This window comes from Anas platyrhynchos, chromosome 7 (genome assembly GCF_047663525.1).
Source record: "Anas platyrhynchos isolate ZD024472 breed Pekin duck chromosome 7, IASCAAS_PekinDuck_T2T, whole genome shotgun sequence".
Taxonomy (NCBI): Eukaryota; Metazoa; Chordata; class Aves; order Anseriformes; family Anatidae; genus Anas; species Anas platyrhynchos.
Genome location: NC_092593.1, coordinates 27,016,472 through 27,035,412, shown reverse-complemented (window position 1 = coordinate 27,035,412; position 18,941 = coordinate 27,016,472). Strand labels below are relative to the sequence as shown.

At 47.8% G+C, this 18,941-nt stretch overlaps 1 protein-coding gene across 7 annotated transcripts in view; it reads right to left on the bottom strand.

The window, feature by feature from the left end:
• Positions 1-8,220: 8,220 nt before the first annotated feature.
• Positions 8,221-18,941, bottom strand: part of PARD3B (par-3 family cell polarity regulator beta) — a 399,043-nt gene continuing 388,322 nt past the window's right edge. For all 7 annotated transcript variants that reach the window (XM_072041064.1, XM_072041061.1, XM_072041062.1 and 4 more), the window contains one exon: positions 8,221-12,987. In XM_072041064.1, the coding sequence (XP_071897165.1) occupies positions 12,633-12,987 (355 nt within the window). In that variant the 3' untranslated portion in view covers positions 8,221-12,632. The remainder of the gene's footprint in view (positions 12,988-18,941) is intronic.

Sequence of the window (18,941 nt, the reverse complement as noted above, 5' to 3'; positions counted from 1 at the left end):
TTCTATAAACAGAGCTGACATCTAGAAGGGGCAGGCTGCAGATGGGATTGTTTGTCTCTTAGCGACACACATATCACAGGTTGAAGTTTCATGGGGAGTTGTACCCAGGCCACTGGTAAGCCAATACCTCTGAAGTCGTGTCCATTTAAAGGGATGCTCTCTAGCTGCGCTCTTAGGAGGAGACCTCAGGTTCAAGGCAGATCAGGGAAGCGTCCTATCTTACAGTCTCATGTTCCCCAAGACTCTTCCACTGGATTTCCCAGTCCATTATCCATACCTTCTGTCAAGGTTGTCCAGATTCCTAGGAGCTCTGAGCCAGATGATATTGGGATGATTTACTGAGGGTGGGATGACAAATGAACTGAGGCAAACCTCATGGCGTTGGCTGCACAGAGCTTGGGGAGTGAGAGAGGCTATGAGGCATGCAAAGCACAAGCTTTCACTGGACCAATGCATTCCACAGCATGACCACACAAATCCTCACAGAACACACACACATCAAAGGGTGAAGATTTTCTTTCCTATTAGATAAATTCCTAGATGTAACCTGGGATCAAAATCTCAGGGCTTGTTGCTGATCTGTAAGCTGTGCCCATGCAATACAACTCTGTGTAGCAACACGTATTTGAATTAAGTTGCTTTTTTTCTTATTTTTTGGGCTTACTTTGCTTTTGGAGTGCCAGTGACTTTCATGAACAGCCAATGCTCCCCTCCATGCAGATGAGTAGGGTTTCTCTCTCTTGCAAGGGTTAACTGTGTTGTGTTTGTAAAGATCTTGGAGAGCTCTAATCCCTGTGGAGTGCCAAATCATCTTCTTGCTCTTGCTTCCAAGCATTATGATTCTGTGGGCCAAATAGAAGTTACTTTTACATGCACTGTAGCTCCTTCCAAGGGAGAGTAGGGTGCAGCTCAGATCTTCGAGCCTATTCTGTACCCATATGGTGCCTTTGGGCCCTGGGGCTCTCCTGCAGGAAGGGCTTGTGTGGGTCAAGCTATTGGGATGCCAAGGCTTTGGGTCTGCCTGTCTTGGGAAGGCAAGGGACAGCTGTAAAACTGCTACACTGAGCGCTTTGTCCAGCCTCCACCAAGGACCATCAGTTAATCACAGGCTCACCAGCAGCTGGTAGCAGTGAGGAGAATCATCCCTCAAAATGCAGCCATGTCCCCAGGGGCCTCTCATTGCTGGGGTGAAGGGGGATGGCTCAGACACACAAGGGACAGGAAGAACCCCAAGTGCCTGTGACTACAAACAGACTGTGCAAGTGCTCAGGAGAGCTAGAACTGGAAAATGATCCTCTCTGTCCTGACAACTCTACACTTCACCATCTCCTCATGCCAAGAAGGATGAGACATGGGGACACAAGGGGCTTCTTTTCCCATCTTATCACAGAGATGGGGATGAATAAATGGTAGAAATACAGGGATGTGCTGCAATGCCCAGCACAGGGGGGCTCAGCACGGACATGGCCCTGCCAGAGGCAGCGGAGGCTGGGTGGCAGGATGTGCCGGGAAGGTCCCTCCAAACAGAGGGTGAAGGACTGTGGAAAAGAGGAGTGGAGGGCTGGGAGGGGGCCTGGCATGATGCTGCAGCAGGAACCTCCTTCTGCTGGTTGGATTTCAGCCACGTTAGCAGCCGCCGTGCTTAACCCCGGCTGATCAAAGCCTCAGTAGGAGATTGCACTCACCCTCCTGCCCTGTCACAGCGGCCGCTTCCCATTCAGCAGGGACATGAGTTATTCCTCCTTTGTGTGTGAGGCCCTCCTTGTGGGGACCGCATCTTCCCCTTAATCAAATAATCAGATGCACTTATTGTTGTGGAAATCGTGCCCTCCCCTGAAATGCGTGACCAGAAACAGCTTCCTGGCTTTGTCTGCAGCCCGGCAGCCTGGATCCCACCTCTCCTCCGGCACAGCCCAGCCTCAGGGGCTGCATGGGGCAGCCAGTCCCTTGTGCCTGCACAGAGCAGACGTCAGAGGGGCTCTGACAGGAGCTACAATGCTGAACGCCTTTCTGTGGTGTCCCAAATCTGCTGGGGGACTGGTGCCAAGCAGTGGACTGAGCCCCCTGGCCCTTCCTGCCACTGCTCACTGGAGCAGCCAAGGGTCCCCACCCTCTGGTTTGCTCCCTGGCAGTGCCAAACCAAACCCAGACCTCCAGAGGCCACAGCCAGGCCCGCGGAGCCTCCTCATGCCCTGCAGCCCCGGCTGTGGGCACACACCACTGCAGGGACCTGCTGCTGAGCTGCTGCACGGCGTGGGCTTCCCAGCCAAGCCAACAGCCTGCTTAGTTTGCCTGCTGCCCCCTGTCCCCTGGACACACAAGATTTGATGCATAGTTTTTTTCCTTCGATCCCATATCCTGTTAGGAAAAGAAATGTCCTGACTGTACCGCACCAGTCTGAATTTTTTGGATTTTTTTTTTTTGTCCTGTTCCTTTCCTGTGTTTACACTCCCACAGCACAACGTTCATTACTCGGAAGATAAGGACAACGTAAAACATCTTAGTTTGAGAGCGCTCGCAGCAGGAGTGAAAGCAAAGCGAGCCCCTGCCCTGCTCCGTCACCAGCTGTGACAGGAGTCCCTGTGCACAGACCCGATGGAGGCAGCAGGCACCCAGCATGTGGTTGCCTGCACCAGCATTACCCTGTCCTCAGCCTGCACTGGGACACAAGCAACGTGCCTGTCCCCACTCCGGGTGTTTTTTGTGCCCCTTTTGTGCTTTCACACCGATCTGCTTTCTGGTTTGTGAGCCCAGGCTCTGGCTACAGGTGACACTGGGAGAAGGGAGAGGTAGAGGTGCAGGAAACAGAGCGAACTAAGTGTTGTTTTTTGTTGTTGCTTGTTTTTAAATAAAAAGGTTTAAGAAATTAAAGCAAACATTACTCAGCAGCTAAATACCATGGGTACACAGAGCACCAAAACGTCCCCCAAAGCTGAGGGCCCCGTGCTGCTTGGTGGGCTCGGTCGCCAGGCCCTGCTGCAGCGGGGCTGTTTGCTCAGCACCGTCTCACTCCCGCTCCTGGGAGCGTGGGGACAAGCACGGGGACGAGCACGTGTGCCTGGGGCAGCACTGCGCCCAGCTCCCTGGGACAGGGCAGCTGATGGGCGCATTGTTGGCTCTCTGCACCTAAAACACAAATCCAGCTGGACTCAACCTTGTTGAAGCTGGTGAGAGAACAAATGACTCTTGTTCGGCACCAGCATCCAAGAGGACACACGGAACCAAACAGACAAAACAAAAGACGTCCTGCTCAAAACATCGCCCCAAACACTGCCCGTGTTGGGCCGAGGGCCCCCTTTGTTCCTGGTGGTTGCAGGGCCAGGAGGACCCCGGAGCTCAGCTGGCAAACAGGCTCCTCCGGCGCCGCCGGGGCCCAGGGAGCCCTGCCCAAATGTCACTGCTGCCGGCCAAGCCTGTGACTGACAAAAACCACGTTGCAGGGTGACTTGAATCATTTGCTGGCATCCCTCAGCCAGCCCCTGCCAGGGGAACAAAAACGCCCTAAAATGCTGAAGGAAACACCATGCTAGAGCCGCTGCCGTGACTGTGACCACCCTGGCCGTGCTTTGTGACCTGCTGCTCTGGTTGCTGCCCTGCTGCCCCCTTTACTCCTCACACAGGGCAGCGCCTTCCCCTGTGCGAAGCCGGGAGTCCCAGCAGGGCTGCAGCCCAGAGCGATGGCACTGCCACCACTGCTCGGCCTTGGCAGCAGCAGTGCAGCTACCGATGGACCAAACCTCCTCACTGACAGAGAGCAAGAACTGGGAACCATCCTGAGCTGAGGTGATGGGAACCTCAGGGTGTCCTGCCCAGATGGGCCCACCACTGCCCTGTCTTCCCTGGTACCCACGTCCCCAGGCCACCAAGGTGACCTGTGTGTGGCACCACACATGGCGGGTCCCAGGGCTCATCAGTGCCTCCACCACCCCAGGAAGGGGAAAAGCCACAGCCTGAGTTAAGTCTCACGTTTTCTCCTCTTTTAATGCTGAACACAGAAGAAAATCCACAATCGAGAGCCTCAGGAATTCAAGCTTAGCGAATGCTGCCTCTGCTCACAGGAAACTTGGCCAGAAGTAAACTTGCAGAGGAATGTAACCGTTGCAGAAGATGGTGCTTGGCTTTTCCAATCCAAGCCCCTAAATACATCGCGCTTTGGCTGTGATCTAGCATTCTTGCTTTTCTTTTCCTTTTCTGTTTTGTAGCAACGACAACCTAAGCACTTTCCAACTCATCCTAACCCTCCCAGCTTTGTTCCCATCACTGCTCTATCCACTCTGTTGTGCTATTAAAGCAATTTGGGGGACTGCGCTGGGAAACAGCCCATGATAAAAACAGCCCAATGAAGAAAAATGATTTTTTTTTTTCCAATAGCAGCTCTGTTATCTTTGTCCTCTCACAGCAATGAAAACCCATACAGCTGGGGAAGGAGAAAAGGCGTGGAGGATGGGGTGGGACCAAGTGCTAGGAGGTAGGGACGGGGCAGGAAGGGCAGCCTGGCAGCGTAATTGGGTTAAATGCTCTCTGGACTCAGGCCTCAGTGTCCTTTTCTTATACATAAAGAAAATGACAGGGAACGTGCTTCCACGTAAGGGATGGAAGCGAGGAACAAGGAGGAAAGCAAGGAGAGACGCATTCCATGATTGAGCATATGCATGCCTCCTCATGGACACAAATACCCTACTCAAACCTAATATTCTCATAGTTGTGACTTATTTGGCCAAACTTGAATGTAGAGTTGCCAACTGGACATGCTAAGAGCACCTTTGATTTCCTCTGCATACTGAATAACCAGCAGGCTGTCAGTCTGCTTAACATCACCTTACAGCAGCTTCAGGATTGACTCTCATTTATGCTTTGGTTTCAACCTTTCCCATCCTGGCCAGGCCAGTGAGCACACTGCCACCATGCCATGGCCCTGGTGCCTGCCCTGCAGCACTCACCTGCTGCACCCCTTCCCCAGGCAGGGCAGGGACCTCCCTGCATACCCAGCCCACCTCTGCCAACTGCCACTTACAGAGATGCAGGCATTGGGCCGACACGTGGCACGTGGAAACGCTGCTCTGTCTGAACACCTCCTGCTCGCTTCGCTGAGTATGGCTCAGTCCCGGCTGTTCTGTATGTCCATCCACTCATGCATCGTTTTCACCAGTTTTTCTCATGTGCATAGACTGCTGTTCCTCCTGACTCCTCTTTCCTTTGGAGAGAGGGAATGGCTGGAAATATATTTTTTTAGATCAAAAGCAGCAATACCTAAATATATATGCATGTATGTATTTGTACAGCAACATACTTAGGAGGAAGGGGAAAGGGAAGAAATGAGGGCTGCTTTATTTACTTTTATTTACTTATAATCTGCTTTCTTCATATTTGATCTACTTATTCTCTTTTCATTCCTAGAAAAAATTATGGCAGATGAAGCCTCTTAAAATCATAGCTTGCTGGTTTGAAAATCTAGGCTGCAATTTAGATTAGCAATATTGGTTTCTTTATTTTTTTATTTTTTTGTACTCTGGATTGAAGGATGCGATGTATGAAAACTCAGATTTAACAGAGCCTAGAGATTAAATCTCATTGCATAGGTAAGGTGTTGGCAGAGAAGCAGACAGTGCTTCCTAACCAGTACCCAGAATTTGGAGAAGAATGGGTTGGTTATAATGTAAGTTTACTTTTCTTGTAATGAATTTTAATGATAGCTTTCACGACTGCTTCTGTGATTCATAAGAGAAAATTAAAAACCCACACCTTGAAACTTACACGACAATGCTGCTAACATCTTGCAGTTGCTGGCATTATCTTGGAGAACCTTTCAGTCCTGTTTCTATGGCACATTGTTTTCCTCACAAAATGTATTTTAAATATAAAACATTGAAAGTTCATTGCTTCTTTATATCATTTTTATTCATTACCTGCTGGAGGCAAAGGGCACGGTTTTATATAGAATCCCCATTGAATATCTTATTTTGCAATTTTACTCTACTGTACATATTTCCCAATAAATTATTTTCTTTCAGATGCAGATATTCTTCTGGAAAAGCGAAGCAGGGCTGTTTCCTCTGAACTGAGTTTTTTTTTTTTTTTTTTCTGTGAGCACAGCCAACTCGTCTGTCTTGGGTTAGTTTGTCAGGCATATTTTGGGAACGTTTGGAGAATTAATTCCGTTTTTAAAGACTACAATCACCTTTTTGGCCCCTGAAACCGGTTCAGCAATTTTGCGCCAGGCCAGCAATAGAACAGCTTTCGTACACGTCAAAGGCTCACTCCAGACAAGCAAAACGACCGTGGAGATAAAAATCTGTGTCTTTCTTGCAATCTATACCCACGAAGCAGCTGATTCGAAAGTGACCGCAATTTGTCCCTGTCTGTAACGGTGGCTCAGCCCCAGCCCATGCTGCACGGGAACGCCTGTTCCCGAGGCCACATGCTTCGACTCTGTATCGCTTTCGGGTGCCAGGAAAACTCTTGGTGTTGGTTACCTACAGCCACAGATGGCCCAAGGCTTCTCAGCAGTGAAGGCAAAAGTTGTGTTTGAAGGTCAACGTTGCTCTGGGGGGACTTGAGAGCTCAGGGTGGATCTGAGAAGAGGGGGGAATCTGTGAGGGACGGGGATGCAGTGGTGGCAGTGATACCCAGAGAGGTGAAGGGAGGCAGGTTGGAGAGTTGGGTAGCAAGATGTAACATAGGAGAGGGGGCAGCAAAGGTTGTCTTTCTCTCCCTGGGCCTGTTAATGGGTTTCCTTACAATTCCTTCTTGCCCCTCCGTTTCTTCCCTGAGGCAGGGACAGCTTTGTGCTACAAACAGTTCCTGACCTGCTGGGCTTAGTGGATTGGTGTCCCAAGCGGGAACTGGGGAGCAATGGTCATTATTGGAAGTGTCATTCTCCTTGTTGGCATGTGAACTGCACGTCAGGGACAATCCTCTCTCCTCTCCATCACATGCTCCCTCTCCCCAACCCTCTCCCCTGCCCCCCATTCCACCGTATTCTAATTTCTTATCCCTTCTCCTTTGCTCCAGTTGCCTCTCCGTCATTTTCCACTTTTCCTTGATCACTTCTATCTGATTCCCAGAGCAATCCTGTCTCTCCCAAAGGAGCACTTCCTGAAATTCTGATCACTGAGTTCTCAGTTTTTAATACACTCTCAGTTTATCTTTTGACACTTTGTATAACTTGAGCAGATTGAGAAACTCAGGCATCGGTGTTTTATCTGTCCAGTTCTTAGCGATGAGTGCAAATCACGACTCCATAACTTTTAAAATTGGTGTCTACATGAATTATAATTTAATATGGGCTAAAATGGACCCAGAGTTGCCCATGAACAGTGTCTTTGCCATAAATGCCAAGATCTGCATTCAAAATGTTTTGGAATGCAGCACACCTTCATTTTAACTTAGCCATATCTTGTGTTGTAAACCTTCTGTACTTTTCTATCCCTCCACTTTGTTCTTTATTCTTTCGTTTTCTTCACAGCAAAATTTGCATCTCATAAATGCTACATTCTTTTCTTTCCTCCCCATTCTAGTGACGTTTCACTTAAATATGTACTAATTTGAATATTACATCATCTAACATAAACATAACACCCTTGCCTGAATCTCAGTATGCTCTACAACCCATAGATCTGATCCTACCAAGATTTATGCTTGTGCATAATCTGGAGCATGAGAAGTAGTGCCATCAGCTTCAGCAAAATGACCCACGTACCTCAAGTTAAGTACCTGTGTAAAACTTTCAAGGAGTCCTAAATCTCTGGGAAGATAGTGCTGCAGCCATCTCGCTGAAATACAGCCACAGCTAGCTGGACCTGGTACAGGCTACACGGCCGCAGAACAGCTCACTCCTCACTGACAGCAAGGGCTGGGTGTTGCGATGAAGCTGCCTGGGGAACTCTAGCAATGAGCGTGCAGTTGCCTAAGCTGAATTCGTTGAGTTGGCAAGGGACTTCTCTCTCTTTCTCTCTCTCTCCACCTCTCAGGGATATGAAATCAGGACTCCGTCTCTCTACAACTGAAGACAATGCAGATTTAATGATGAATCAAGTGAAGCTTGGTGATTGTATTTTTTTTTTCTACAGTCAGCACGTGGCTGCTGTGGTTTGTTCTGTTGGTGTCACCTTACCAATTCTGATCCGGCCTGATCGCACACAGTCTTCTAACATCAAATCACATCAGAGGTGAGGATGACTTTGCAGATACAAAGAAGAGAAAGACTCAATATGCAAATACATAATCATACATAGTCTTAAAGCCTTTATTTTATTGCAAAATAAAACAGGTAAAATTTGTATAGCCATATGTAACAAAAGATCAAAATCTTTGATGTGGTACTAGAAAAAAACTCTCAAATTGTGTGTTGAATTTCTCCCACAAAACAATCACACATGATTCTGAAATCACTTTTGCTTAACCATACGGGTATTGTCAGGACCATAAACACCTTCCTCTCCGCCAAAATAACACAGAAGTGTCTAAAAAAGTGTGTTTTTAAATTCAGACAGTAAAGAGTGCTTCTAACTTTGCACTTAAGGCTTAGAGACTCTGCAGAACAACAGTGGCAGAGAGCACAGGTGTAGGGCCTTTTGAAAGTGCAAAGCAGCCCCTGCTCAGAGCAGAGCATCAGGATGTGGCCCTGGCAGAGCACGTGGTGGAATTCACTCACAGCACTAACCTTCTGATAAACAAACCTGTGGTGGCTGGGAGGAGGAGGTAGCACAATTCATCTGTAAAAAGATTAGGCAGCATGTGAAGCTATTTCTAGTTCAGGAAGCTGGAGTGAATCGGAATGCAGAGCTGCACACAATTCTTCAAGGCAGAAGCTTTTTTTTTTTTTTTTAATTAAAATGCTTAGTTCCTCTTTTTCCCCACAAAGGACAATTGCTACTTCTTTATGCAGTCAGGGGGTGCCTAGAGACTCCTGCCTTATATTATATCACAGTGGTAATGTCTGCTCCCAGGCCGAGACCATGGGTCACTAGTGGGTGGTCACTCAGAAAATCCACAGGCTCTCCCCGTATATCTTCATCTTTCAACTGCTGGGCCCGGCTGGCCACGTGCCAGGGCCAGAGCTGCCGGCTGCACGCACCAGCTCAGGAAATCAAAGCTTCCAGCTTCAGGCAGGAGCGTGCCTCTCCCCCTCGCCCTGACTCCCCTTCACACGCACACTTATGGCACGCCGCTCCTGCCGCAAAAGCCCCAGCCCTCCCTTCACACCCTCTACGTCAGGAGCTGTGCTGCTGGACTGGCACATTTTGGATGAGGGAGTGCGAGGCAATTACGTGTCAAGAGCATTTCAGACTCATAATTTTCCCAAACATATGGACATATGGGGAAAAGAACAACTTGTTACTTAACGGCTCTTTTGGATTTTTGCAAGTGTGTATTTTCAACCGTCAGTTGTAGCACCTCGTGAATTCTGCACGGTACATATTTTTCCACAATATGGTGCTAAAATCATACATTTTACACTGCAGAGAAGCTGACTATATATACTGTAGTTACACATCATACTTTTGAAAATACCATACCTCTATCGGATATTAAACCGGCAAATAGCAATTCTCTCTCAGAACAATGGCACAAGAGATCGAGGAGATGCTCTGTGATACTTTTTGGTCTTGTTCCCCCAGCTAGGACAGCCTGCTCTTCCTCCTTAGCTCCTCGCCTGTAGGATGCATCCATATATTACGCTTGTAGCTATTTTATGTTTTTTTTGGAAGGAAGAAGCTCTGTACTGATCTAACAGCCGAAGCATCGCTTAATAACCTGTTGGGTAAGATTAACAGCTCCGAAGTTGTTGGTTTGATCTGACCGCCTCAACCGAGCGGAGCTGAGGCAGTCAAGGGGAGCTGTTAAGGGAAGATTCAGGTTACGGGGAGACAATTGTGCAGGTCCTTCAAAGGCTATAAATAACCCAGGAGCTGTTTCCATCCAGATTTTATTTGGCCCTGGCTCTTGAAATACCGTAAATAAGTTCTGCTCACTGTGCTGCGATGCCATCTGAAGGGTTAGTTGAGAGTGATTTATAAAGGCAGTAGCTTATATTCAGAGCTGTTCTTAATTGTGGCCTGGCTTGATAAAGCCACTGTCGCAAACATATTAGTTTCTTTACAGCTGGATCAAATGTATCAGGGGTTATATTTCAAGCAGGGAAAGGAAAGTATTTTAATTTGTTTTCGCTTCACTTTCAGCAGGGCTTCATAACACCAGCATCTACCCTGTGGCTGCCAAGTCCTGGCTGAGTATCCTACAGCATCTAAAACTCTTGTAGAGGAGTACAAGGCTGCGTACAGCACGTATGCGACAAGGCAGAGTTTCCTTGGGGAATGTGCCTTATTTATGGAGGGCACCGAGAGACACCCAGCTTTACATCCAACCTCTCCCTCCAGAGGTTTTCCCTCCTACATTTCTAGGGAAGAGGGCAGAAAGAAATGGAGTAAGAACCAAACATACTTGCTTCATGATCGGTTGCATTCCTCTCCCTCCCACCGATGCTTCCTCCTGACTGGATCTCGAGCTCGCCTGCCCCTGCCCCGGGGAGCCCAGCCCTGCCTCTGAGTCACAGAGACACCCCCTCCCCACCACCCCAAGGCTGCTTCTCCCCCTGCTTCCAGCCTGCCTGGTGGGGAGAGGTCGGTGTGAATGCAACTGCAGGAGCCCACGGGCCAGCAGGGCAGATGCAGATGCTCCCAGACTCTTCCTGGCGCTGGCAGCACACAGGCAATGGGCTGGCAGGGATAAATGCTCACCCTCTCACGGCCACGAGCTGCGGCTGTGGCTCCTGGAAGGCAGCAGCACACAAACCCGCCCCCCCGTGCGCCTTACGGATCTCTTACTCTAACGAGGCCTTTTCCCAGGGATTTCTAGTAAAGGGGCACACTCCTGGCAGGATAGATCTTCCTGTGACATTTAACACCTAGAAGTGACCTATGTGATTTAATCTGCTGCATACCAAAGGTGTCAAAAAGACATCAAAGAAATCCTTGCACTTAATCCTTGGCTTAGGTCACAGTCTCTCCTTGACGAGGAGAAGAGCCCAAACTATTTAATAACACTCCCAAAAGACAGAAGTTGAGGAATTAAGGGCACTTGGCAACTTCATATTGCTAGGTGGCAAGACTGCATGGTTTCCCTGCAACAACATCCTTGGGATAAACCTCTGAGGGCCCCCAGCCCTGCTGGGCCAGGTAGCTATGTCTCTGTGGCTGCCGTCATGTATTTCTGGCCTCCTGGCAGGCTGGGTGCACAGCGAGCTCAGGCTGCACGGGGCAAAGAGCCGGGCAGGAGCCCAGCATCTCGTGCCCCCAGCTCCCCACCCACCCACCTCCAACCTCCTCTCTTCCCATGTACTCTTGCAAATAACTCACCGCTTACAGCTATTCCCTCCTCTTCCTCCGGGGCCCCAAGGTTTCAAAGCTCTCCCTGTTGCTTTCCTCGCTTTTTTCCTCACCTCTCGCTGTGAAAAGCCTCTCTCCCTGCTGGCCCCTGACTGCAGGAACTGGAGTCGTTTGGCACGTGGCACCGCCTGAGGCTGAGCTTCTCTGCGGAGGCTGCGGGCAGCCCCGCTCTGACAGGTGCCTTCCTGTGGCAGCAGGCTGGCGAGGGCAGGGCGCAGGCACTTGATCGACTCGCATGCCACTGGCAGGCACTTGGCTGTCTTCCTGGCCAGCGGGATGGGAACTGAGCTGTCCTGCCTGAGCCAAAGCAGCACCTGATATGTTAACGGGAGTTAGGGACTCCACGCCCGCGGTCACCTCCGCAGCCACTTCTTACAGGCTAGCTCCACTGAAAACCCGAGAGTGACTCTTGCTGAGAACAACTGAGGATCTGCTCTCTGGGGTTTATATGTAAAGAGTGCACATTGTGTAACTAAGAAGTGTTCACAGACGCACATGCACCCAGACACACACCTCTCAGATGGCCGGCTGCCTTGTCCTCTGCAAGCCTGCTCAAGCATGGTGCATAAAACTTGTTGCCTTACTCCAAGTGCAGCAGGTGCAACAAGAGGAGAATCTTGCTATGCAAACTGCAAAAAAAAATGAAGGCTACAAGATAAACTGCTGCCACCATCAAATAGAAAGAGGAAGACAAAGGCCAGATTACAAATCTGGGAATGCAGCATCCTTAAGACGCAGAGCTGCTGATCTGAACAAGCCTGGAACGTGGCGGCTAACCCCACGAGGTCCCTGGTCAGCTGATGGATTACACAAGATCCCCAGCTCCGCAAGAAGACCGCACTGCATGCTGTGTTCTCACTTAAAGGCTCTGCACCAGTGCTCTGAAGTAAACTCCGGTGACACCGCTGCCCTTACGCAGACAGCTGTGTGCTGCATAGGTGCAGCCAGGTTCGGTAAATAGCCCTGAGGTGTAATGAGTGTTGCGCTTCATTTCCAGCAGCCACTTTCTATTTTAAAAAAGGAATTAAAAAATACTCAACTGTCTGGTACCTCACGTACTCAAAACACATCGTACCTCCCGCGGCTTTAGTTCGCCTGTTAGAAAGCACCTCTGCTGAGCCCAGCTCAGTGCAAACGACTCCAGGTCTAATGCCACTCTTACAGGCAGCCACGCGTGGAACAACTCTAAAAGGCCGAGGTCCAACAGAAGTCCTCCCGGGCTGTGCTGGCAAGTCCAGTGCGTGGCTATACAGCTGCTGTCATGGGGTTCTTCTGCCTGGGATCCTGTTGCCTGTACTGGTACTGGTCTGGACTGGTCCCACGGTGTCGGACAATTTCGTTATAAGCTGGTGCACGGTGGGGCTGAGGAGGGGAAGGTGGCACGTCCTGCCGGAGCGGACCTTTGTGCTGGTTTGCAACGGGCTGGGCTGGGTAGTACTGGGGGTACCTCAATTCTGCCACTCTAGTGTCTGGTGCGCGGATGTAGTTCCCCTTCGACGGGTGGACAGCGGGCTGTCCTCCTTGGTAGTAGGGAAGATCTCTCTCTTTGTATATTACTCGTGGTCCTGTTAAATATTCCAGTGGTTCTGCAGGTCCACGCCTGAGGAGGAAAAACACAATAAAGCACATAAAAAGGCAGTCTGCAAGCCTAGAGACACATTATTGTGCTCACAGTCTATGTGTACTTTGGGAAAGGAAATGCCACCTCAACCATGACTTGTCCAGATGAGTCAAAAGAACTTCTGAAGGATAACAACCCTCCCACCTGCAAGCTACAGAAGTCTGCAACACCCAGGACGCTGGAAGAAGGGTCCAGCACACATCACGGCCCTTTTACAATGGGGGAGCACTGGAGCCCTTCAGCTCCCAAACTCAGCCTCCTGTGATCCATTTGCCATAATGGAAACAAAGCTCCTTTAAACAATGCATGTTTGACTGAATCTTATCTGGCCTGAGGATAAACAGATGAGTTGGGTCTGCAAGTCTGCAAATCCCATAAGCTTTACATGCACAAATATTCACGCTTTCCAAGCCATTTCCCACTATTTTTTCTCCTAACATGTCAGACCGTAAAGCTTTCCAAACATTACAGTTGGAAAAACTGGAACTCCTGGAAGAAACACAAGGGATGTCAGGCTACTATACCTGTGTGCAATGGGCAAGCTGCCAATGGGGTTTCAAAAAAAAAAAACTCCTGTGATCTGGAAGGCTCGATGTTACAACAGCTCTGTAACCTGTCTGTAACTTATCTGCATCAGTATGGATCTGACAAGCTCTAGTTCACGTGAAAAGCAACATGTGAACATGTCATCCCTGAGGATGTGCCACCGAGCCCTCTCTGTAGCTTTCTGCATCTTAATTCCATGATTTGCACTAATGAAGGACTGGTATTTTTCCTAGTACAGCTTAACTTGTGATACTTTCGAAATGGCAAAAATAATTGTTCTCACAGACATGTCGCCAGAATACCCACAAAAGTTCAACTCAATTAGGAGTTTTTGCCAGTCTGATTGCAAATGCCTTTGCACTTAGGCAAAACCTCCCATTGACTGCACAGGAAGCTCCTCTCCAAGTGTGAGCTGAAGGAAGAAGGCAGGGCTTTGACCCAAAACAGGGGCCGAAAATATAAATCAATTACACCTGCTCTGTGGGTTTGGGACTAAACTCATCAAATGTTTAAATAGCCTTTCCATAGATTTATTAAAAAAAGTCATCGTTCTGGTACAGCAGATCAGGTGTGCACAATTCATCAATGCCTCTCTTTTGTTCACACAGAGATTTTACAAGCTCACCTCCCCTTTCTTAATCTGGGCTCCCAGACTCCATTGAAATTGTTTTGCATGAAGTAAAACAAAACATGTGGTTTTCTGCTGCACTCGTTTAAGCCCATGGGGTAAATCATGGACATAGGCAATGAACAAACATTATCTGCCTTGAAATGAACCTACAATTCTCCCCCTGGAATAACTTAGTGCAAATGTTTCCTGTTTAAAATGGAAAGAGCAAAAGGAAGAATTCCAGGCCCTGGACTTTTAGGACCCCATGCTCCCCAGAGACTTTTTGCTTTAAAAACAGAACATTATAAAAGACAGGCACTCTTGGCTTTTTTTCCCCCCTCTCTCTCCTTGTGAGACAGTCCAGACAAAGTGCTGAAGGGCCTGAAGCCACCCTCTGAGATACTGAAAGGACTCCTAACCGCATGTGTTGAGACAACTGCTATCTCTGCTCACACACCTACGCCTTGCAACGAAGCCTTATTTCCACAGCAGGCCGAAGAGTTGCTCCATGTATTTCTCTATCAAGACTTGTTCACTAGTTAGTCCCATCACACACAGCTTTTAATGCTTCTGTGCACAAAAACGCACATCCAATCTAAAAGGGCTTCTGCAATGTTAAGAACTGCTTTGTGTCAAGCAGCAAAGCAATGAGAACAAATGTCAAACCTACAACCATCACCTTTTAATTAGGGGTAACACTCGAGATCCTGGTTATGAGATTTTAAAGATGTTCTCATCAGCAGCTGTAATCAACCAAATTCTTGTGGATCACATTAAAATGGGACTGAGCTTGGACATAAATCCAGAATTCACCAAGAAGCCAGGCAGCTTTTGGACAGAGATCTAACTACAAAATTGAATGACCCTAGAATAACAAAATCAAGATTAATTGGTACCAAAATGACTGCAGAGAACAGGACCGAGCCACCAGCATCATCTCCCGAGCCTTCAGCACAGCTCATCCCTCAGCTCACACGATGGGTCTGGATGCAGCAGGAAGAGGGGGATGCGCTTTGCTATCCAGCCAGCCTGCTTGGCTCCCGGCAGAGCTGCTTCCAGGAAAGCTCAGGCAGTCCAGTTCTGGGTGGAAGTGTGTGCAGAGGCAGCACATTCAGGCAGCTCTCACCTAGAATTGTGCAGCAAAGATGTGCCAGAGACCTCAGGCATGCACCCAAGCATCTTGAGCTTGTGCCACACAGTCCTCATTGCTGTTACCTAAGCAAGAAAACTGAAATGCACCATCGGTTCACTTACAGTTATACCACCTCTTGCTGTGTAGGCAGACTGCAGAGGAACATGAACGAGGGGCAAAATCTTTCTTAAAAACTACATAAATATGCAAGCTGCTCTCTTTCAAACCAGTTTATCTGGGAAATACCCAGAGCTGCTATTGTTCTTGAGTGTCTTCCTCAGAGCTGGGGAGTAGCAGCTGGAGGAGAGGTTGTGCAGAGAGACAAGGCTTGAACCCACTTCACATGGATCCTTTAGGAAATCCCCAGGAGGATGGGAAGGTGTGCCAATTTTTTTGGCAGCCTCGGCATTAATATAATCAGGAATCTAATAAATGAGTATTGGAACCCTCTCATGAGCAAAAGCTGGGTAAACCCTGGTAACTTGGCCCAAAAGGCAGCCTCTAGTCATCATGACCAGGGGAAATTTCATGAAGAATATCCCTGTGGCTGTACCACCCTCTGCAGCTCACTTCCCCTGATGATCCAGGGGGTGTTTTGCATGCAAATCCACAAAGAATGACACTTTGCTTCCCTTTTATGACCAACACTGCATGCTGAAGCTGATTTATTTCCTCAGGATTAATTCCTCCTCACCTACTAGCCCTGCCCGGTGAAGCCTGCTCTCAGGGAGCTGCTCACAGTGCAAACGACCAGCCTGGGGAGTCTCTGACATGAACCTCCATTTGGCACGTCTTTGAATACAGGAGAAAACAGCCCTTTTCTCCCCAAGTGCTTCAAGTTAGTCCTCAGAAAGTCAAACTTGCTGAGGTAGAAAAATGATCTCTAGATGCCATGCTCTGACTATAGAAATGCTGTTACCATTAGGAGTAAGTCTGGGAGACTGGGGGCTGCTCCAGGCAGCAAAAGCAGGGTTCCTCTGGAAAAACAGCATTTTCACTTGATAGCTTATGGTGTAAAAGTATATGCTGTTGTTTACCCTTAAAGAAATTGCCGTAACAACTCAAACCAAGCCCTTTCTACTTGGCAGCCCCTTGTAGCTGCTATGCTTATTTCTGCAAGAAGCAAAACAACCCCTGCCTTTCCCCTCGGCAGACACTGCCAGCTCTGAGGAGGCCCTAATGAAATTCTTCTCCCCTTCGTTGCTGTTTTTGTAGGCTCCTGATGAGTTCAGAGTTCATGGGGCCATATCACACCTCCCAAGTGACCCATGGTTTGGGGGTCAAACCAATAACCTCAAGTGGAAAATCAGTGACCCAGGGGACTGATCAAAAATCCACAAATTGGGTCAAGCAGGTCCAGCCACTCAAAAGGACCAGGCCAGGAGTGTGTCCTTTGAGAGGACATGCTGTGTAGGAGCTTCTCTGACCGTCAGCTGTTTTCCAGATTTTTGGTCAGTTGTTTGACCTGTGGGCCCAGTGAAATTAATGGCAGGCAGAAGGTGGGGAAGTTGACACAACATCCTGGGAAGGAACTGATCTCAGAGCTCAAAAAGTGTTTTTGCTGACAGTTCAGCTCTGCTGGCTTCCAGTGGAAGATCCATCAGTGATCGCCTAGCTAACAGCAGAGGCTGCTGACCGAGGAAGCAGTGGAAGGTAAGCAGGCAGAAGCACCAGCTTCAAGAAAGGGCAAAGCTAGTGGAGTAGTGTGAAAATGCATCCCTCGAGAATGTCACATGCCAGGTGCCCCTTAAAATGTTTTATCATGAGGGAGAGAAATCTCACCTTCCCCTGAAGCAGAAGCATAGATGACGCAGAGATAGCTGCAGACATGTTTGGCCATATAGCTTCACATGCTGGTTAGCAGATCTATGGGTTCATCTTCTACATGACTGACTGGGTAGGCACTGCGATTAATTTTGAGCTTTAAGAGCAAAAAGGAGCTTTGTCCAAGTAAAGCAGGTAACCTGTTTGTAAAGCAATTAAAGCAGGCGATTGACATTCAATTAGCAGTACATGTTTTTTTTTTCTCTATGACAAGTAAAGCCTGAAATAGTTTAGTTTGTTTTTCTATCTCTGCTTTATTTACCTTTCAAGCACAAAGCATATAAGACCTAATATATTCTGGCTTTGCTGCAGAATTTTTGAAAGCTTCTGGAATTATTTAAAACAGAACTAAAGGATTCAGAATATATAAGAAGGGCTTCTTTTACCCAAAATAATATTTAGTCACTGAAGTCAAATGGGTATCTGTACGTTTCAAAAAAACTAACCAAAACAGTTTTTGCTTTCTATGGTTCCATTTTTTTGTTTTTAAAAGACACCATTTCAGTGATTCTTCAGTTGCCAAGAGTCTCACAGGGTAGAGCGTACCTGTCACACTGGCCTAAATACCTAATGTTAAAAAAAAAAAAAAGGAAAAAAAAAGCACATTTCCTTTCAGGTTTACTGTGTTTCATTGTTAACCCCCATTTGCAGGTCACCTTTAACATAAGCTGCAAAGACACATGCTCGGGTTATCTCAAAGCAAAGGAAAGCAAAAGGACGATCTGGCTGTTCACGCTGTGCCCCATCATGTTGGGGGTTTGGATTTCATCATGACAAAAGAGTTTTTCTTGCCTCTGTTCTATGGGGAGAATCACAGAGGTCACATTCTTAGTACCTGGTAAAAAGCAAGGAAGGGAATGCTCCCTTCTTACATCACTGCCTCCTTCTAGCTGCTGCAGGAATATTTTGCAAGGGATATAATCTCACATGAAAAACTGCCTTCTTACTTTGTCAGGGAGTACTTCTTGAAATAAACTTCAAAGACAGCCACAGACTAAGTGGCAAATGGAAAGCCCACATTTGGCTGCAATCTCTTTCATGTCTAAGCAAGACATAGAGAGACTCCGGGTGATGGCATCAGGCAGCTCAGGCTGTGATTAAAGAACAGGAGAAAGCAACAAGGTCCTATCTGTGTCCAGATTCTCACTGAAGAACTCTATTGTAGGCATTGTGATTGCAAGCTGTTTGTTCTCAGCCAGGAGGATCTACTTTTAAAGAAAAAAGGAGCAGATGTAAGAATTAAATTATGCAAATAAACAATCTTACAGTATCAAATACATTACTGTGTCTTTATAAAGCTGTTCTCGATGTACACTAAAAACAACTGACTGAAAAGACCACGTTGCCCCTTTCTCTCCAGATACAGTATTAAAGACATTGCTGTGCTGTTTGTAGTCTGTGGCAATGAGAAATTCTGTTGCTTAATATTCCATGTTCATTAAAAAATACAAAAAAAAATACTGCAGGTTACAAAAAAAATAACTGCACGACTCTGAGCTTCATTAAAGTCTGTCTCCACATCTTAATAGGTGATATACTCCTGTAACAAATATCCTTTGCTGTTTCAGACCAATACTTCCCATAGCCAATGATAGGTTTTGCATTTAAAAAACCACAGGAAATCAAATTTGGTATCTTAATGCTGGGAGGAATCTGCAGCGCAAGGAAGTGCTCTGTGGCTCCTGTCTGCGAGAGAGGCTTGTACCTCTCAGTACAAGGCAGATGTCTAGCAATGTCATACTAACCTCAAACACACCACACACAGATTATTTATGGGCTGAGCTGGTGGAGGTGCTTTCTTCTCCTGTTCTTTTATCAACA